The 22,897-nt window shown below is 38.4% G+C and overlaps 1 protein-coding gene across 1 annotated transcript; it reads right to left on the reverse strand.

Moving 5' to 3' along the window:
- Positions 1–6,087: 6,087 nt before the first annotated feature.
- On the reverse strand, positions 6,088–22,688 carry LOC109405741 (uncharacterized). Its single transcript, XM_062857450.1, has 12 exons — positions 22,038–22,688; positions 21,121–21,373; positions 20,936–21,062; positions 16,967–17,152; positions 16,465–16,885; positions 16,251–16,400; positions 11,176–11,592; positions 10,861–11,113; positions 10,676–10,802; positions 7,089–7,277; positions 6,611–7,031; positions 6,088–6,554 (listed from the first exon to the last, which is right to left on the reverse strand). The coding sequence occupies exons 1-12, from the start codon at positions 22,387–22,389 to the stop codon at positions 6,397–6,399; spliced, it is 3,054 nt and encodes a 1,017-aa protein (XP_062713434.1). The 5' UTR covers positions 22,390–22,688; the 3' UTR covers positions 6,088–6,396.
- Between the last annotated feature and the right edge of the window lie 209 nt (positions 22,689–22,897).

Below are 22,897 nucleotides of genomic sequence, written 5' to 3' on the forward strand. Positions count from 1 at the left end.
CCCTCAACCCGTAACCCTTGTATTAGTGGATTTTTTCAAGAATCCACCAGTACTTTTGTCTGAGATTTCTGAGTTTGAGACATTTTTAAGAGGTTCTTTCTGAAATCCTTCGACGGATTTTCCAGGAATCAGAAATATCTCCTAGAGTATTATCAGATTATTATCAGATATATTATTATCAGATTATTATCAGAAAATCTCCCAGAGTAAGTATTTTTTCCTTGGAATTGCTTGCAGGGTTGTTAAAGAAGTCTTTCGCGATTTTTTTCTGAGTATTAAGAGAGTATCTTAAAGTATATTATCAGGTGCTCTGCTAGGTTTTACCCTAGACATTCATAAAGTTCTCCAAAGATAACTTCTAAAATTGCTTCGGGAATAGTATAACTTGGGGAAGTGGATAACTGACACTGAGGAAGACTAATAGTGGTAGTCGAAATACGCATCCTTCAAAGGATAAGCAAAAGAGGACGGAATTAACTGGTACAATAACTGATTGCATTCATTCGAAGAGAGTATTCAGCTTACAGGGTTCGAAAAGTCGGCACAAGGTGCATCGGGAATGTTCGTCCAACTTTTCTCCAGAAATAACTTTTAATTTCGACACTGCAGTCTTGGATAATGAAAAAGAAAGTTTTAATCTAAGCTTTCGTTTTAATTCCTCAAGACTGCAGTGCCGACATTAGTAGCTCTATGGATCGTAACAGTCGAACCCTCTTTATCCGTTTTCACCAGAAAAATTCGAAAAATGTCTTCTAGGAGTTGAGACAATTCCCTAGGAATTTCCTCCTTCAGGGATACTTTAAGAATTCTTCAGTTATGTTCATGCAATTTATGGAAGAGATTCTTGAAAATCCCTGTATAAGTGCATAAATATCTTTAAAATAAAAATCTGCATGAATCTCCAACGTCAGAGATTTTAAGAGATATTTCTGATGGAAAGACAGGGGCAATTTCTAAAATATATATAAAAAACGCTTGCAGGAATGTGTACTGGAATTATGTACAGAAGAAATTTTTCACATTATTCCAATAACACGCTCAGGTTCATCATCATTAAGGAATCCTGGCTGGAGTTTCTGGAAGAACCTCTGAAGAGATCTTCAGTTAAATGTTTTCAGAAATCTTAGGGAGCACTTGTGAATGAATCCCTGGAGGAATACCTGAAAGTACCTCCGGTAAATTCTTCAAAGAATTTTAGGAGGAATTTCACAAAATTTTCCTGTAGGAAATTTGTCAACAAATTGGCCGTTAGTAGTGTTGTTAGAAGTGCGAACCGAATTCGGCAAAAACATAACTAGTGTTCAAGAAGTCGATTCCAACGTTTTTTAAATAGTTTTTCGGACAGATTATGCTTCCACAAAGCCTTTCAAAACGAAAGCGATTAACACTCCTAATTCCCTGAAGAAGATGTAATACACATCGAAACGTCGGATGAAGGAGAATATCTGATCGTTTGATTGCAATTGCAACTGCCACGCCGAAAATCCTCCCAGGTGTCCAGATACCTCAGTCGAAAGCTGCCTCCAAATATCAGTGATTAACTTAGATGAACCTCGATCACACGATCACACCATTTCCCCTCATTTGTGGTCCAGCCAAAAAAAAAACAGTCAAAAGCACACGTTGGTTCAATGTTTCGGTAGACGATGCCTCCAGTTGGTGCGGCCAACATCACGCAGAAAAAAGCATAGTAAAATCAAAAATATTTCAGGTAAACTCAAATAAATTGTCAATTTGTTCTGGCAACAAAAATAAAACTGTTTGGAGCAAATCGAACGTCACATTTGAAGCAAATTCAATCCATTTTTGAAACAAACATGCATCTTCTGACAGGTTATGTTAGAAACAAATGTAAAAATTTTTGTTTTTTTGTGGCAGGTCGGCCCTACGGAAATATTTGTTTTCCAATTAAACTTACAAAGTCATTTCCTTCTCTAGGAAAACCCACTTCCCACGTGGCACTTTCAATGCCAACACTGCCGTGCGCAGCATAGTTGTCCCATGTTACAAAACAGCAAACCGAGAAAAAAACGCGTTTTAAGTTCCAGCCTTGTTTCCCTCTCTACGAACAAGTGTAATAAAAAATCAAAGTGAATTCATCAGGAGAGCGTTAGAATTGGTATTTATCATTGAAGTATGAACCAAAAATGTCATAGGTATTAAATTTACTATAACTTTTTAAATAAAAACTCTGGTGGGACTGTAATGCCGATAAATCTAGCAAATTTCGGGATTTTATCGGCATAAGCTGTCCCATGTCATGCGAGATTTTCAGCATAAGCTGTCCCATGTTTCAGTTTTCAGCATAAGCTGTCCCATGTTGGATGTTATCAGGATTCCCGGAGAATGTCCAGGATTCACACAGACATTCTCGGCATTCCCGGCGAATTTTTGGAATTCAAGTAGTATTGTTAGGATTTCTGGAGGACTTTGGGGAGGGAGGGGTGAAACGTACCATTTCATGAAATTGCCAAAATAATTTTTAAAAATCCATGTGAGTATTATCGAACCGGGCTCGACGAGTTGATGTTGTAAATCGATGTCCGACGCAATTTTGAAATCCAAGATGGCGGCTTCCGGTTTCTGCAAATTCATGGAATCCCACGCAATATGGATATTTCCGGAACGGGCTCGACAAGCAGATGTTGAAAATCGATGTCCGACGCCATTTTGAAAATCGATGTCCGACGCCATATTGAAATCCAAGATGACGGCTTCCGGTTTCTGGAAATCCATGGAATCCCACGCAATATGGATATTTCCGGAACGGGTTCGACAAGCAGATGTTGAAAATCGATGTCCGACGCCATTTTGAAATCCAAGATGGCGGCTTCCAGTTTCTGCAAATCCATGGAATCCCACGCAATATGGATATTTCCAGAACGGGCTCGCCGAACAGATGTTGAGAATCGATGTCCGACGCCATTTTGAAATCCAAGATGGCGGCTTCCGGATTCTGGAAATCCATGGAAACCCACGCAATATGGATATTTCCGGAACGGGTTCGACAAGCAGATGTTGAAAATCGATGTCCGACGCCATTTTGAAAATCGATGTCCGACGCCATTTTGAAATCCAAGATGGCGGCTTCCGGTTTCTGCAAATCCATGGAATCCCACGCTATATGGATATTTCCGGAACGGGTTCGACAAGCAGATGTTGAAAATCGATGTCCGACGCCATTTTGAAATCCAAGATGGCGGCTTCCGGTTCCTGCAAATCCATGGAATCCCACGCAATATGGATATTTCCAGAACGGCCTCACCGAGCAGATGTTGAAAATCTATGTCCGACGCCATTTTGAAATCCAAGATGGCGGCTTCCGGTTTCTGGAAAAAAATGGAAACCCACGCAATATGGATATTTCCGGAACGGGCACGACAAGCAGATGTTGAAAATCGATGTCCGACGCCATTTTTAAATCCAAGATGGCGGCTTCCAGTTTCTGGAAATAAATGGAAACCTACGCAATATGGATTTTTGAGTTCTACTCATCAAGTCCGATCGATAGATACCCATATTGCATGGTATCATAGCTCAAAACACCATACCGTGGCCGCCATATTGGATTATGGTGCGCCATCTTGGGTTTCAAAATGGCGTCAAATATCGATTTTTAACATATACTCATCAAGTCCAATCGATAGATCCTCATATTGCATGGTATCATAGCTCAAAACACCATTCCATGGCCGCCATCATGGATTATGGTCCGGCATATTGGATTTCAAAATGGCGCAAATATCGATTTTTGACTTCTACTCATCAAATCCGATCGATAGATATCCATTTTTCATGGTATCATAGCTCAAAACACCATACCGTGGCCGCCATTTTGGATGATGGTCCGCCATCTTGGATTTCAAAATGGCGTCAAAAATCGATTTTTGAATTCTACTCATCAAGTCCGATCGATAGATACCCATATTGCATGGTATCATAGCTCATACCACCATTACATGGCCGCCATCTTGGATTATGGTCCGCCATCTTGGATTTCAAAATGGCGTTAAATATCGATTATTATCTACTCATCAAGTCCGATCGATAGATACCCATATTGCATGGTATCATAGCTCATACCACCATTACATGGCCGCCATATTGGATTATGGTCTGCCATCTTGGATTTCAAAATGGCGTCAAATATCGATTTTTAACATCTACTCATCAAGTCCGGTCGATAGATACCCATATTGCATGGTATCATAGCTCAAAACACCAATCCGTGGCCGCCATCTTGGATTATGGTCCGCCATCTTGGATTTCAAAATGGTGTCAAATATCCATTTTTGAGTTCTACTTATCAAGTCCGATCGATAGATACCCATATTTCATGGAAACATTGCTCAAAACACCATTCCGTGACCGCTATCTTAGATTATGGTCCGCCATCTTGGATTTCAAAATGGGGTCGGATATTGATTTTTGACTTCTACTCATCAAACCCGATCGATAGATACCCATATTGCATAGTATCCGTAACAGATTCACCGTTAAATAGCAAGCACTCTGACGTTTTGACCGCCATCTTAGAACCTAAGCCGCCATCTTGAATTCCAATACCCTTATAACCACCTCTTTAACAAACAAATAAACAAACATACAAATTTACATACACATTAACATACAATTTAACATACAAACATACATACATTGACTTTTATATATATAGATTGCATGGTTTAGAGCCTAAAACTCCATTAAACAGTTGCCATCTTGAATTTTGAGCCGCCATCTTGGATTGTAGACCGCCATCTTGGATATTCTGGTCGCCATCTTTGGACTGGTTACTGATTACACCCTCCACTGGTTACTCATAGCTTACTCCAATTTAGCTTTAAAAGCTGAGAAAAAAAACATGGGACAGCTTATGCTGCAAAATAGAACATGGGACTACTGCAAAATTGAACATGGGACAGCTTATGCTGGAAAATTGAACATGGGACAGCTTATGCTGAAAATTGGAAAACATGGGACAGCTTATGCTGCAAAATAGAACATGGGACTACTGCAAAATTGAACATGGGACAGCTTATGCTGGAAAATTGAACATGGGACAGCTTATGATGACAAAAATGAACATGGGACAAATTGACTTGATGTTGTTTTTATAGATTTTCCGAACAAAGTGTACTAACCGAGGGCAGTTTTTAAAAGAATACGTAAAAATAGACCGTTTGGCGAAAAAAGTCAAAATCGACAAAATGTAACATGGGACAACTATGCTGCACACGGCAGAACATTATGTAGATAATATACGCTCCCGAAATCAATGGGATTTCGTGGAAACTTTTGGTGAAACTTGACTTTTTTGCAAGAGGAAATCTTGTTTGGTGCTGCAGCTGGAACTTGAGAGTTTTGTTTATGTTCTCGACGGCGGAACGGGGGGCTCTTCAATGGATATTGTCGAAATCAATAAGTAATTGAGTTAGTTTTAAAAATTAATATGTTAGTTTTAAATATTTTATCAGTTTACCGAATAAACATGAATATTTTTGTTTCAAACGAACGAAATTTGTTTCCGTGTATATCCAACTAAACCCAATTTTCAGCTCTAATGCTTTCTAAAGCACTACAAGACCAACTACTTTTGACAGCTGCACTGAGACTTAGTACCTAGCTTAGTACAAAAGACGATGCTCTCAATTTTGTGTTGTTAATGAATAGCTTAAATTTGTGTAAATTTCCCAAACGTGTGTGTACTTTTTCTGATGTGAGAAAGATGTGTTTGTTGACAGGATAAAGATTAATAAAAAAAATAAGCAAAATGTTTTCCCAGACCCAGTTTTCAACATTGAGTCAACGTTACTAACAAGTTTCAATGCATCGATGGTTTCCAAAATCAGAGAGCTGATACACAATCTCATTTATGAATATACATGCAACCATTTCAATGCCACCATCACGCAACGGAACCTAGGCCTTAAGTTACGAACAAGGCTTAGCCACCTAGAGTTGACCCACACAAAGTGGCACATTATCATGTCAAGCGTGACAAGCGTTGATTTACTTTCTAGTCTTTCGGTGAGTATGAGCTAGTTATTAGATAATTCTTATGATTTATAACAACAGATCGATGCCATTGGTAGTCAGTGTGTAGCTCGTTAATCTATATAAATAAATACAGATTGAGACTCACCACATTGACACAAAAGGATTGATTTATCATTTTTATAATCATTCAAGTTTGAATATAACTTAGGCCATATAAACATAGGCCTCTTCAGAACACATGTATTTATTAACGCTATAGCATGGTGGTTTATTAGGTGACTTTATATGCTCTTATTTCTTAGACGTTTATGCCCTTGCAATGATATTTTAAAATTGAAAAAAAAAAAATATTTTGATTTATTTTATTTATTATGTACAATACTTACAAAGACAACCCTTTCATCTCCTTTCCAACTGAACCAATTGATCTGTGGACATTTTCAACGTTATACCAAACTTATATCGCATGTCCTCGAATCGCAGTTTTGTAGTAATTTTAAAGTTCTTCACTATGTGGATCAGCATCACTTTCGTACTTAGCATTGCATAACGTCCCCCTGGAATCAAAATGAAAATGATTATACCTCGTCCACCCTAAAATCCTTCCAATTACCAATGCAACTCCTCGCCCCCGCACTAAACGGCATATACGCATTCGGGTTCCGATCTCGGCACCGTTCCGGCAGGAAATGGTCCGGATCGAAGGCATGCACCTCCGGACCCCACATGTCCGCCCGTCGATGCAACGCCCAAAAGCTAACCGTAAACTTGGTCCCAGCCGGAATCGTTACGCCATCCAGCTCGATGTCCCGGATGTTTTCGCGAGCAATGTTCGCCGCCACCGGACAATGACGCAGTGTTTCCTTCAGAACCCGCTCGGTGTATTCGAGGAGCCGTAAGGAGTCGGCGTTGATTTCCATCTCCTCGTTGGGGAAGTGTTCGACGATTTCCGCGTAGACTCGCTCCTGAATGTGCGGAAACATGGCCAGGAAGAGGCATGCGTATGCGACCGCTAGGCCTGAGGTGTCATTTCCCTAAAAAAAAATGAACGTTTTCATGGAAGCTTTAACAGTAAACATTTGAAGCCTTACCGCAACCATGATGACTAGGACATTGCAGAATATTTCCTCGTCCGTGAATGAGCGGCTGTTCTCCGAAATGGTCAGCAGTTGATCGATGAAGATCTGCGGTTTCTTGAACTCTTCCGTTTCGGGATCAGAGTCCAAATCGGTGCCATCCATTTTTCGACTACGAGCAGCTTCCTTCTTTTCTTGTAGGATCTGAAATCAGTCACATACACGTGTACATTTTCTCAAAAGTACGTCCAAGGCAGCCTTCAGAATTTTCTCTAGATATTCAGACTTTTCTCCATGATTCTTCATCTTGGCGTACCGTTCCCTCTAGGATAAAGCCTGCTTCTCAGCATAGTGTTCTATGAGCATTTCTACAGAAATCCGCGCTGCCGTAACTCCTATATGACTTGGGATACTGCACGGTGTACAGAAGAAGGTAATATATTCCCGAAATCTGACAGCTTTTTGACGACGTAATTCAAATCGTTCATATGTGATCTAGTACTCCACACCAATTTGATCAATGTAAAAACGATAAGAACGACGTCACATGTTTACATCCAAAATAGATGTTTACATAGGTTACTAGCCTGCCTTGTGATATTTATGCCGTGGGATACTGGATACTCACGCCTTTACAACTGAAATTGTATGGACCATCATCTTTTTCCATGGTATGGTATAGAACAATTTTCATTCGTAAATACTTTCATAAATACCCCAGAGATTCCATTATAACATTCTCCAAAGAGGAATCCTTCAAGGATTCTTTTGAAAAATCCTTCTTCGATTCATATCCGTATAAATTTCTTCACAGACTCCTTTAAAAATTCCTCTTGAGATCTCTTCTTAATTTTTTGCCAAAATTTTCCATTGATTTTTTTTTTCAAATTACTTCATGGACACCTTTCCTCGTACAATTTCTACAGGCGCTCTTTGCGCAAATTATGCTTTTTCAAAAACTTCACCGTGAACTTTTTCAGAAATTTCTGCAGCGTTACCTTTTTAAAATGCTCTGAATATTCTTATCAATTTTTTTTCTAAATATCCCTCTAGAAATCTTTACTTGGAGTTGCTTTAAAATTTATTCATGAGTTATTTCAAAAATTTCTCCAAAAACTCTCTTGGAATTTGATTTTCGATTTTTTTTAAATCGTAAATTTTACCTTAATTACTGATTCTTCGCACACGGAGTTCGATTCTTTCTCCAGAAATTCCATCAGAACATCTGATATTCCAATTTTCTTCTCCAAATCTTCCTTCATAAATTCTTCCTGGTATTTCTTTGACAAATCTCCAAGTATTGCTTCTTAAATTCCTCTAGAAATTTCTCCAGGAATTCCGTAAAAAACCTTCCATGAGTTCCTTCCAAAACTGCCTAACTTATTCCATTCGAAATTTCTCCAGGAAGTCTTTCATGGAATCATCTATGGATTTTTTAGAATATCCTTCCGGGATTCCTTCAGAGATTTCTCTTTTCAAGTATTTTTTATTATTGCATGCATTCTTTTTGGAAATTCCTTTAGTGGTTTCTTCAGAAATTCGACAAGGGATCCCATTGCTCGTGGGACTATGCCTGGCATTCCATCGGTAATTTTCAAAGGAATGCCATCAGGAATTTTCGCGGACATCCCTCCACAGATCCAAGCGAGAATTCCTCTAAGAATTCTTCCAGAAATTCATTAGCAGATTTCCTCAGAAATTTCTTATCTTATCTCTAAGGATTTTTATTTTATTCATTCCAGGAATCCATTTTAGTATTCACTGTAATCTTTTGCCGTTAGGAATTGCATCAGGGGTTTCCCAATTAGTTTCAGGCATTTATCCATAAATTTCTTCCAAAAATCCATCTTTGATTGTTGTCTAGAATTTGCCTTGGATGCCTTCAGATATTGCTCCAGGGATTCTTTGAAGAATTTCCCTTGAGATTTCTTCAGGAATTTGATCCCAAATATCGTCGTAAATTCCTTCAGGAATTTGTTTAGAGATTCCTTCTGAAATTTCTCCATAGATTCTTTCAGTACTCCTCGGAATTCTTCTGGATATTTTAAAAAATTTTCCAATGGATTTTTCTGGAACTTCTTTCATGGATTCCAGGAGTATTTTACCTGGAATTCCTTCTCCAGATTTTGTTCTGAAAGCTTACCAGAACAGAAAGCTTTTGTCATAAGGAATTGCATCAGGGGGGGGGGGGGTCCTAATGAAGCTCTTCAATCTTTTCTTCGGAAATTTCTAATTCATGAATTTCATAAATTTCCCTTGGATTACCTTAGATATTCCTCCCGGGATTATCTCATGAATTTCTTTAGATATTTCTTCAGGAAGCTGATTATAGATGTCATCGTGAATTCGTTCAGAGATTTCTCCATTGATTTCTTCTGAAACTTCTCCAGTGACTCTGTCAGTACTCCAAGAATGTCCCTATGAATTTTTGCCGGTAATTCTTCAAAAATTCTTTTATAGATTTTTCTGATAAGTACTCCAGGAATTCCTTCTCCATAAATTTTTCTAAAAGTTTTCGAGACCTTCGGGTTTCGTTTCAAAATCCGTTTCAGTTCAAATTTGCTGTGGTCGCGATAAGCTTTTGTCGTTTGGAATTGCTTCATGGACTTTCCAATGAGTTTCTTTGAGCATTCCACAAGAAATTTCTTCAGAATATTCTTCTATTTTTTGTTTTCATAGATTCTCCTTAGATTCTTTCAGATATTTCTCCAGGGGTTCTTTCAAGAATTTCTTTACAGATCTGTTCAGGGATTCGACTTTAAATGTCGTCGTAAATTCCTTCAATAATTCATTTAGAGATTTCATAATAACTCAAATAACATTTTGATGTTATGTTGAAATTTTGAAAATCAGCATAAAACCTATTTCGATTTCATGATGGTTTTAAGGACCTCTCCGACTTAAAATGTTGCTTGTTATCTATACTTCAATGATAAATGCCGAATCTCACGTTATCCTAATGAATTCACTTGTTCATAGAGAAGAAAGCAGTGTTAATACTTAAATCGCGTTTTATCTCAGTTTACCTTTCTGCAACATGGAACAACGATGTTGCACAGTGCACACGGCAACTCACTGAACAAAATTTTGTTTCTACGTTGCTCCGTTCTTGACAAATCCATGCACAAAACAGGCTTTTTGAAACAAAATTTGAATCTAAAACATAATTTCATTGCGAGACATAATTGGCGATATCATTTGGAATATCACATAAGTACCTTGAGTAATAACAAGATCACTGCACGCAACACGGTTAACATGTCTGGCATTGACATTGTCTATGCTATCGCGTCAAACCACAAGCACCTGGTGAGCTCAAAGTGATCTCACCTATTCTTGCACACACTACTCAATCATGCCTTGTGACGAACGGCCGAAGGCTCATACTGAAAGTCATTTAGCTAAATTTTGATCAAATTAAATTCGGTCGAAAGACAGATAATCAAACTATCATTGGTTGAATTGGCAGAGCAGTTCCTCACTTCCTCTATTTAGCGTAATTAGCAAGTGGGGAACCAACTTTCCACCGTTATAAGATGACAGAGATTGTCTCAGTCCAGCGCAGTCTCGCAGAAATAAGAAACTTAGATATGTTTTCTTACCTTCATAGCAAAGTCTCTCAAACTTTTCCGTGCCTGTATTTCTCTCCAATATGCAGGAGTCATCATGTAGATTAGATCCGAATACAAATGTACACTTAGCATCCGTCTCGATATTATTGCAAATACCCTGCAATCATGAATCTTTCTTCAGTTATCTAACAACATTCAACATCCCCAATTCATACTCTTCCAACGAGTGCAAAAACTCATCCTTTCCCTCTCGTTCCAGAACATCGCTGCCCAGAGTTGTGCCGCAAACCATCTCCAGTGCACAGTGCGACGTATACCGGAACATGTTTACCGTAGCACCATTCGGCAACGTTTTCAGCTTCTGCACTAGTTTCTTACTACATTCGTCAAAAATCGGCATGAAACTGTGCAATATTCGAAGATTGAACGTTGGATTCAGTGCCTTCCGTTGACCTTTCCACAGCTTATCTGGAACTCACAAATAACTACTTAGAAAACTTCACAGCGCACTAAATCACCATTCCACTCACATTTTGCCGAGAAAATTCCTTGGTCAAACTTCACGAAGTCGTAAAAATACGGCTTTTCTAAACAGTCCGGATGGGACAACAGCTTCTGCACCAGATTCGGGTGGCTAACGCCCAGCACCAGCAGTGGTCCGGTGTAAAATACAAAAAAACGGTCGAACCGCGCAAAGCAATCGTTCATGATCTCAAACCGTTCCTCGTCGCTCATGTCCATAATGGAGTAATCAACGCCCAGAAACGATTTTAGCGGTTGTGCCATCGGAAGGTTTTTGGCGAAGGCGTTTTTCCGGCGTAGGGTTTCGCAAAGCCAGATAAAGGCTAGGAAAACGGTGATGAGGATTAGATAGAGCAACATTTTTACGTTTTCTGTTTTGAGCTGGTCGCTGACGTTGGTGATAAGCGACTTAGATGGTTGCTGACCTACGACTGATTATGTCGATATTGCCGTGCAGACCGAGAGGCTGTGCCTCGTGGTACGCATGGATGATCTTGCATTTGTTTGATATGCGTCGATGGGTAAAACGGCCTACTTCTTGGGTTGCGTTGGGTGAATTACCCAAACCCTCTTTTTATGCAGGTATTTCCCTTTCTTGTTCACTTCTTGTGAACTGAAAGGCTATATGTTTACTCAAAAAGCGAATTTTCAATAGAAGGCTCGGAGGGCCAAGTCACATATACTTATCAACTCAGTTCGACGAATTGAGATGATGTCTGTGCGTATATGTGTGTGTGTGTTTGTGTGTTTTCCACAGTGGGAAAATTCGCAGAGAAAAGCCGGTAAAAATATGCCCGAACTCGTGGAAAATTAAAAAAAAAAACATTTTTGAGAAAGTTATTTCATAAGCTTTAATGCTGTTATTTTTGGAATGCACTTTTTTTCGTTTTTAAGTTGTGGCCAATTTTGTTTAAAAATGTCCAAATGTGCCATATAAGCCTTTTTTGAAGAATCATAACTCAACAACGAAGCATCGTAGAAACGAAGTATTTTATTGAAAATCAAAGAAAATTTTGTCCTCAGGAATCCAAAAAAAAAAAGATGAAGTGGAAAAAGTTTTCCACAAAATTGTCCACCGTTCAGAATATTCAGTTCAAACATAAAGAAAAGCCGTAAAAACTATGTCCTAATTCGTGGGAAATTTTCAAAAAAACATTTTTGAGAAGGTGATATTAGGGTCTTGTACTATTTGGGCAGGTGTACCTATTTTGGGCACTTGCCGCTATAACTAAGTCGATCTCAAACCGATTGACTTGAAATTTTGTATAGAGTTAGGCACGTACAGGATCTAACTCTATACAAACATTCAAATCAATCGTTTAAAATTGACTTAGTTATAGCGACAAGTGCCAAAAATAGGTACACCTGCCCAAATGGTTCAATACCCCATATATGATTATATATGATAGGTTTGATTACCATGTAAACCTATATGATATGGCAAGTTTTAACAAAATTGACCATAACTGAAACACGAAAAATAAGTGAATTCCAAAAATTTCAGCGAATAAAGCTAAAAATAAATCTATCAATAATAACAAGCTTTTGAAATAACGTTCTCAATTTTTTTTTTATTTTCTGCGAGTTCGGGCATAGCTTATCCGGCTTTTCTTTACGAATTTTCTCAACTGTGGAAAATTTTGTGGAAACTTTGTACAGTTCATATTTTTTTTTAGATGTTTGAGAAAATTTGCTTTCATTTCTCAAAAAAAAACTTTGTTTCTACGATGCTTTGTTCTTGAGTTATGATTTTTCGAAGTAAGTAGTGTCAGGGAAACACAAGAAATTTTCACCTGAGTTTTCCGAAAAAATAGGCGACCCTAAATTTTGATTTTTTTTTGTGTATATATATATGAGCCCTGCCTGAGGAGAAAGTTTCATGAAAATCTGAGACTCTTCGGCCCAATTTTTACGATAATAAAAAAAAACATCTATTGGCGAATTGTTAAAAAAAGTTGATGACATACACTGTGGTGCATAATAGATCGGACAAACGTCGTATTTCATACAAATAGCCAAGTTTGGGATGCTGTAACTATGGTTGGCAAATTCATGCAATGGCAAGCAAAGAAAGCCCTTCAATGAATAACTGTGGAAGTGCTCTAAGAACACTAAGTTAAAGAGAGGCAGGCCAAGTTCCAATGCGAACTTCGAGTCATAAAGAAGAAGAAGAAGTGAATAACATATATTTCCTTTGTGACTTCTATTTCTCTCACCCCCAAATGTATTACAAACCACCTAGATGCTGCCCATAAATTGGTTGTGTTTTTGGAGTCTCCATCCCCCTCCCTGTTAGACTTTTGGCCATACAGATTTTTTTTAAATGCAGACTTTGGCCAGATTCCAGAAACTTTTCCATGGATTCCTTCGAAAAATACTATAGAAGTTCTTAACTGATTCTTAAAAAATACTTATAGTGTTCATTCGGATTTTTTTTTCAGCCTTTGATTCAGAAGTACATCACGAAGTTCTTTAAAAAATCCGACAAAAATTGCATCACAAATCCATCCCTCCATTTCCATATTTTTTTCAAAAAAAATTCTACAAATTTCTCCAGAAAGTTCCCTTAGAACATCATTCAGGGTTTTCTTAAGAAATTCATTCACGTATTTCTTCAAAAACATCTTTGACATTTTTTTCAGAAATTCTTCAAGAAAGGCTTTAAGGAAGTTTCACAGAGAATTAGCCTGAAGATTTCTCTAAAACTATCTCCGAGAATTCCATTACAAAACCTTTCATGAAAGAATTGGGGACTTTTCCCAGGAATTGCCTCAGAAATTTATTCTTTCAGAAAATCTTCTATGGGTTGGTTAACTCCCTATAAGTTTCTCCAAGAGTTATATTAGAAATTCTTCCAATAGTTTTTTTCACCGTTTGCTTATGAAGTCCACTGATTCTTTCAGAAAATGCTTCACTGATCAAAAGTTCCTTCCTAAAAGAAAACGGGAAATTCAGAACTCCTTCAGAAACTTCACCAAAATCCTTCAGAAAATCACCATGGAGTACATCACAATTTCCTTAAAAAAACGTCTCAAAGAATTTGGTCAGAAAATTTTAAATAAATTTATTCCAAAATTGATTTAAAAATTTCTGAGGAGATGCTTCTAGAGACTCTTTTAGAAAATCGTCCATGGATTCCGACAGAAATTTCTCCGGTAATTTCTTCATTACTTTCTCATTTTTCCCAAGATTTTTTCTAAAAAAAACTCCGTCTTTACAGATTTTTTCAATTATTCCTTAAAGAAATCTTTCTGGATTTTTCCACGAATTTCTCCAGGGATTTCTTCGTGATTTTTCAGATATTTTTAAAAGATTTTTTAAGAAATTGCGTTAGATAGCATGCGAAAAAATGGGAATTATCAATCGCGCCTCACCTTCACAGGTTTTTTTTTATATTTTATACATGCCCCGGCGGCGGTTTCATCAGATATTCTTCCATTATATAATTTCTGTTTTACATATTTTTTCATCGATTCACCAAGTGCGCCTGAAATAGATTCATTCAAAAATTTTTCAAGAGATTTGTTCCGAAAAACCTTCAAGAATTCCTTCAGAAACTTCTCCAGAAATTTCTTCTGTTTTTTTTTTAGAAATTTTTCAATGCTTTTTTTTGGAAATTGCTTTAGCAGTTTTTTTTTTCAGAAATTCTTCAAGGGATTCCTTCAGGAATCAGGAACTCCTTCTAGACCTCCCTCCTCCAAGGTATCTGTTGGAAAGCACCGATTAAACATCTCCAGAGATTCTTTCGTGATTTTTAAATGGTTCAAGCAAAAATTCCTCCAAAAAACCTGCCTCAATTCATAAGGCGCTGTCCATTAACTACGTAGACTTTTTTTCGGCCATCTCAGACCCCTTCCCCCCTTCTCGTAGACTTTTGTTCATAAAAAATTTTCGAAATTTGTATGGAGCGTAGACTTTGACCAGAACAGATAAATAGTTCATGGACCTGTAGCATTCTACAACGTATTGGAAATGTAACAACAACCCATTGATTACGCTTGTAGATCTTAAGGCTTTTACTCATGGAAGTTCTTGGAGGACCTAGAACATCTATGAAAATTAGTTCCTTACATAAAAATTGTTCATGGACATGTAGCATGTTACAACGTATTATAAATGTAACAAAAATTCATTGAGTACGCTTGTAGATCTTAAGGCCTTAACTCGCGAAGGTTCCTGGAAGACCTAGCATATCTTTAGAAATGAATACTCTTCAGTATAATGCTCAATGGATCTCTGGGATGTTACAACGCATCGGTAATGTGGCAAGAAACCATTGATTGGCTATGTTTGTAGATCTTCTGGCCTTTACTCGCGGAAGTTCTTGGAGATCGACATTAGAGGTTGAAAATTATTTATTTACAGAACAATGCTCTGTAGACCTGTAGGATGTTGAACAGTATCAGTGATGTAACAGCAATCAATCGATTACGCTCGTAGATATTAAAGCCTTTACTCGCGAAAGTTTCTGGGTGTCCTGGAACATCTTTCTCTACACCATTTTGCTCCGTGGACATGTAGGGTGTCCTTGATCGTTCGTTTCGTTCGTCTAGACAGTCCTGAACACCCCAACATATCCTCTGCGATCTTTCTTGGAAACAGTATGCACTCTGCCCTCCCCACTAACCCCTAGATTCAACCCTTACTACTACCCCCCCCCCCCCTTTTCCTTATTAACTCTCTAAAACAAACCTCGGATATCTGAAGGTGAGGACATTTCAAATATTTTCAGATTTCCCTCAGTTTTTTTACACGCATTCCCGAATTAGCACGGTAATTTTTTACACGGTTTCGCGAATCAACACGGTTTTTTTACACGGAACGTATCCCCCGTGTAAAAAAAGACCTTACCCAAGAAACATAAATATCTGAACAACAGTTTCTTAAGCTCAAGTTTGCTTAAGAGTGATATGTTCCACTTTTATACAGCAAAAATGTTTGTTGGGTAGAGTATATGTTAAAATGTTGAACTAAACTAATAAAATGACATGAAAATACCTAATAATAAAAAAACAAATGTTCATTGAAATATGTACGCACATATCCATATTTTACTAGTATCATATGACCAATCAGGTTCGACGTTCCAATTTCACCAAATGACTCGTTGATAGCCTCAATGTGATTCCAAATTTGTATCGCATGTCTTCATGTTTCAAATCAGTGTGTAACCTGAATCGTCTTAGGATGTATACAAGCATCACCTTTATGCTGATCATTGCGTATCGACCACCTAAAACAAACAAACTAAAACTGTTAGAAATTTGATAAAATTCACCCAAATCAGATAACCTTACCAATGCAATTTCTCGCCCCCGAGCTGAAAGGCATATATGCATTGGGGTTTCTCGCCCGAACCCGCTCCGGCAGAAAATTGTCCGGATCAAACTTGTCCGCATCCGGTCCCCAGATGTCCTTCCGCCGGTGCATGTTCCAAAAAGTGAAAATGAACAAATTTCCCGCCGGAACGCGAATCCCGTCGATGTCGATATCCTTGATGCACTCGCGGGCAATGTTGGCCGCCACCGGACAGTGACGCAGCACTTCCTTCAGGAACATCTCCGTGTACTCGAGCTGCTTCAGCGACTCGCCGGTCATTTCCTCCCCGCCGGTGGGGAAGTGCTCAATCACTTCGGCGTAGACTTTCTCCTGCAGGTGTGGGTACATACCGAGGAAAAGGCACGCATAGGCAGTTGCCAGTCCGGATGTGTCGTTGCCCTTCGGTGGTGGATTCGATTGAGAAAACGTTGGATTTGATAATGAGGTATTTGTGGCAAGGCTAGGTGTTTTTATACATACCGCAACCATGATGACGAAAACGTTGTGGAAAATTTCCTCATCGGTGAACGATCGATTTATCTCGGATGTTGAGAGAAGCTGATCGATGAAAATTTGAGGCTTCTTGAAATCGTCCGCTTCGGGGTCAGAGTCCGTCGATGGCGCGGCGGTAATTCCTTGATAAGCTTCCTTTTTCTCTTGAAGAATCTACGGAGATTGATATTAAAAGCATAAGAAGACGTAAAAAAGTCGAAAACGATGTGACCAAATGACAAGACAAATCAACAAGAGAACAGAGAAGACAGAGAAGACAGAGAAGACACAGAAGACAGAGAAGACAGAGAAGACAGAGAAGACAGAGAAGACAGAGAAGACAGAGAAGACTGAGAAGACTGAGAAGACTGAGAAGACTGATAAGACAGAGAAGACAGAGAAGACAGAGAAGACAGAGAAGACAGAGAAGACAGAGAAGACAGAGAAGACAGAGAAGACAGAGAAGACAGAGAAGACAGAGAAGACAGAGAAGACAGAGAAGACAGAGAAGACAGAGAAGACAGAGAAGACAGAGAAGACAGAGAAGACAGAGAAGACAGAGAAGACAGAGAAGACAGAGAAGACAGAGAAGACAGAGAAGACAGAGAAGACAGAGAAGACAGAGAAGACAGAGAAGACAGAGAAGACAGAGAAGACAGAGAAGACAGAGAAGACAGAGAAGACAGAGAAGACAGAGAAGACAGAGAAGACAGAGAAGACAGAGAAGACAGAGAAGACAGAGAAGACAGAGAAGACAGAGAAGACAGAGAAGACAGAGAAGACAGAGAAGACAGAGAAGACAGAGAAGACAGAGAAGACAGAGAAGACAGAGAAGACAGAGAAGACAGAGAAGACAGAGAAGACAGAGAAGACAGAGAAGACAGAGAAGACAGAGAAGACAGAGAAGACAGAGAAGACAGAGAAGACAGAGAAGACAGAGAAGACAGAGAAGACAGAGAAGACAGAGAAGACAGAGAAGACAGAGAAGACAGAGAAGACAGAGAAGACAGAGAAGACAGAGAAGACAGAGAAGACAGAGAAGACAGAGAAGACAGAGAAGACAGAGAAGACAGAGAAGACAGAGAAGACAGAGAAGACAGAGAAGACAGAGAAGACAGAGAAGACAGAGAAGACAGAGAAGACAGAGAAGACAGAGAAGACAGAGAAGACAGAGAAGACAGAGAAGACAGAGAAGACAGAGAAGACAGAGAAGACAGAGAAGACAGAGAAGACAGAGAAGACAGAGAAGACAGAGAAGACAGAGAAGACAGAGAAGACAGAGAAGACAGAGAAGACAGAGAAGACAGAGAAGACAGAGAAGACAGAGAAGACAGAGAAGACAGAGAAGACAGAGAAGACAGAGAAGACAGAGAAGACAGAGAAGACAGAGAAGACAGAGAAGACAGAGAAGACAGAGAAGACAGAGAAGACAGAGAAGACAGAGAAGACAGAGAAGACAGAGAAGACAGAGAAGACAGAGAAGACAGAGAAGACAGAGAAGACAGAGAAGACAGAGAAGACAGAGAAGACAGAGAAGACAGAGAAGACAGAGAAGACAGAGAAGACAGAGAAGACAGAGAAGACAGAGAAGACAGAGAAGACAGAGAAGACAGAGAAGACAGAGAAGACAGAGAAGACAGAGAAGACAGAGAAGACAGAGAAGACAGAGAAGACAGAGAAGACAGAGAAGACAGAGAAGACAGAGAAAACAGAGAAAACAGAGAAGACAGAGAAGACAGAGAAGACAGAGAAGACAGAGAAGACAGAGAAGACAGAGAAGACAGAGAAGACAGAGAAAACAGAGAAAACAGAGAAGACAGAGAAGACAGAGAAGACAGAGAAAACAGAGGAGACCATTGGACAAGAAAACTAAAATAAGAGGACGAGAAGAATACTGCCAGATAGGAAAAGTTCAGACGATAATTAGATGGTTAAACGTACGTAACGTACGTAACAGTAAGATAGTAGAAAGAGGAAAACGGGAAGGGAAAATAATGTAAGAACTTTTAAACAAAAAGACGACATTAGAGCGCAAACACAAATTCAAGCAAACGATCATTAGACGAAAAGAAAATAAGAAAATGAGAAGATATTACGCTGACTAAAATACTGACAGATGAAAATTGGATGACGATACGAAACAAATAAGAAAACTAGAAGCAGCTTTGAAAAAGATAAAAAGGCAATCAGAAGACGGCAGATAAATGAAAAGAAAACAAATTTAACATGAAAACTGACACACAAAAAGACGACAAAGAGTCGACATGAAAACAAAAAAAACCGAACAGACGATGGCGAGAAGACTGGTTGACAAAAGAAAAGACACATACACAAAGACAACGACAACCCAACAAGAAGACGACATGAAGATTAAAATGAGGTTGACAGCATGGATAGACTGCAAGAGATAGCAATACTGTAACAGAAAGATGTAAAAAGGAAACAGAAAGATGAAAAGCAAACTGACAGAGAGAAAGAACGAAGAAAGACGACGAAAAAGCAACAAGAAGATATCCAGAAAATGTCATGAATATATCAGGAATACCACGAAAGATAACAATAGAACTGAAAAAAAAGCAGAACGGGGATGAAAGACATCAAGAAGCCTTCAGGATAGGAAGAATAAGATCATTAGACCGAATAACAAAAAGGCGAAAAAAGCATAAGAAGACAATAAGAAGACAACAAGACGACACAACGAAGATAGGTGATGTCAAATAAACACACAGAGAGACGGTAAAAATGTTAAACGACGAGAAGTGGGACAAGTGGGAAATACGAAGAAGACAAAACATGGTGAAATGAAAATGAAAGACTAAAGGAAATGAAGAAATATGAAACAAGTAAAGACGAACAGACGAAACGGTTGCAAAAATGAATATATGTGAAACTAAAAAGATGGTCAAGATAACTGAGAAAATGTGACCAAATAAAACAGAAAGATGTAAACAAACAAATGTCGGGGAAAACAAGCGGATTAAAAGTAAAACAGGTTAAGAGTGCGAGAGAAAAAGAAACGAAGATTGGAAAAATAAAATTGAACATACGAACATATAGAAAGAAGAATAGCAATTGTTTAACAGTAAGAGAAAAAACGAAATATAGCATGTCAAATAAACGAGAAGGACTAAAGGACGCAACGACGAAAGACGCGAAGATAATAGAAGTACTCGGAAGAGATGATAGGATTAAATAATGATATGCCAGAATGACGGATGCCGGCAAAGTGGATAAAACCAAAAACAGAGAGATGAAAAGGCTGCAAGATAGAAAATTAAAAGAAATTGAATAAACAACAGAAAAAAGAACATATCTATTTGATGACAAAAAAGAACACGACAAGAAACGTAAGTGGAGAGAAAAATGAAGAATTAAACATCAAAAAATTAAATTGCGAAAGAAATGGTAAAAAATAAACGAAAAAGCGAAATGATGATGAGAGAAAAATAGTAACAACAGAATTGAAATGTTTAATCAAGATTGCAGAAAAAAAAATAAAAAATAAAAATAAAAAAAAAAACAAAATTAAATTAACCCAAATAAAATAAAATAACAAATTTAAATAGAATAAAATATTGGAGAATATGTAGAATCAAATAAAATAAAATGAAAGTGAATAATATGAAATTTGGAAAATTGAAATTAAATAAAAAATAAAGCCAAATCAAATAAATGTAACAAAATAAAACAAATATAATTAATTAGATTGAAATGTATTAAAATAAGCAAAATAAGATCAATGAAAATAAAATTAAAAATAAGATTGAAAAAGGTAAATAAAAAAAATAAAAAGAGAAAGAGAAAGCAATGTTCGAAAACGAGCAGAAAAAAAAATGACGAAAGAATAAACTTGTTGGAAAATGTATTTAAAAATAAGAGACTTCGAAAAAATTAAAAACTATGAGAATATTGTAGTATTTCAAGGAGATCAAGAGAACACCCAATTCCAGCACTGACCTTCTTGGTAAAAGCCATGCACTCTTGCCTGGCCTTTCGTTCTTTCCAGTAATGCGGAGTCATCATGTAAATGAGATCCGAGTACAAGTGCATACTAAGCATCCGTCTTGACACGCACAGGAACATTCTGTAATCAAATGAACTTATGAGACTCGGACACCACAGCCACAGTTTATTTCACTCACTCTTCCAGTGCAGACAGGAACACTTCCTTCCCGTCCCTCTGCAGGACGTCACTTCCGAGCGTTGTTCCACAAACCATCTCCAGTGCACATCGTGATGTGTATTTGAACATGTTCACCGTTTCGCCGTCCTTGCACTTTTCCAGCTCGCTGACCAGCTTCTCGCTACATTTCTCGAAAATAGGCACAAAACTATGCAAGATCCGGAGATTGAAGGTCGGGTTCAGCGCTTTCCGTTGACTCTTCCACAGTTTGACTGAAACGAATATCACACATTTGAATTGTACAGGGTGCGGCAGGAAAAAATGCGAAAAGTTCAAGGCACTATTACACGCTAAATATGGGATATATATGACTATTTTTTCATGACAGTGTATCAGTCAATGTCTATATTCTAGCACTGAAAAATTAAAATGAACACATTTCATGTTTAACATGTGATAATGTAGGCCTAATAAGCGGATATCAATAAACTGCGCGCCCAATGGTCATTGAACAAAATGACTATAACAGTAACAAAATTAGCTCAAATTCGATGAACAACCAGACCACACTGATCCAGAGCCATGTAGTTTTACATACCAGATGAAATAAGTACATATATTTGATGATATTGTAGAGAAAATCAAAAATTTTGTTTTATCAGATGCGAAATTTAGCGACCTGTGCGATTTTCTGCGGTTTGAAAATTCTGGTTGTCTTCATCTTCAGGCGCCGCCCTGTAAAGGTTAGTGACCAAAATGGGAAATTTTTTAATTAACTTTTCAGAAAACTAGCCTATTATAGATCATGGAACGTTGAAACATAGATTGGTTAATGTCAAATGGACGAAAATGAGGTTTGAAGTTGAAAAACACTTTCGCATTTTTTCCTGCCGCATACTGTAGTTCACTCGCACCGCAATCTCACGAACAACTCACACTTTGCCGAGAAAATGCCCTGATCGTACTTGACGAAATCGTAAAAATAAGGCTTCTCCAAACAGTCAGGATGCGACAGAACCTTCTGGACCAGATCTGGATGGCTCACACCGAGGATCAGCATTGGACCGATTGTCATTTTAAACAGTCGATCATGTTGCTGAAAAATTCGGTTCACCAGTTCGAACCGCTCGACATCGTTCAGACCGAGCAGCGTGTAATTCACACCAAGAAACGACTTTTCCGGAACCACCACCGGTAGATCTTTGGCAAACGCTTGAGTCCTGCGGAGATGATCCCGAATCGCGAAATACGCCAGAACGGCACTGAGCAACAGCAGGAATAGGAACATTTTGGTTTGCACGCACAAGACGTACTAACTGTGGGGTCGCATCTGATCGATATCTAATGTAGAGTTCCAAAAAAGTGGTTGGTTTCATGGTTGGTGGCGTTTTAGGTTTTCCAGCGTAAAAGATACAGAGTGAGCGACATTGGTCGCTGATGAGAGCGGATGTGAAAATCTGCGCACGCCAAGCATCAGACCAGTCCGTCGCGTCGCAAGCATACTAATGTAATAAGGCCTTCCAATTAATGCACCGATTGTGCGACTGGTATGGGTACGGCTGTTTTTCGTATTTGGCATTTCGGACACTGAACTGATTCGGCCTTGCTGTCAATCAACATCCGATGTTAGATTTCTGCCACCTTTTGATAAGCTTCGTTGACAAAAATTCAACTGATGATATATAGAGTTAAGTCTCCTGTAACACCCTACCACCCACTTTTGGCTGATGCATTGCTCAGCCTCTAGCAAGATTTCTTCTTGGTACCTAAATAAGCATGATGACATTGCTGTATGT

This window comes from Aedes albopictus, chromosome 3, assembly GCF_035046485.1.
Source record: "Aedes albopictus strain Foshan chromosome 3, AalbF5, whole genome shotgun sequence".
NCBI lineage: Eukaryota > Metazoa > Arthropoda > Insecta > Diptera > Culicidae > Aedes > Aedes albopictus.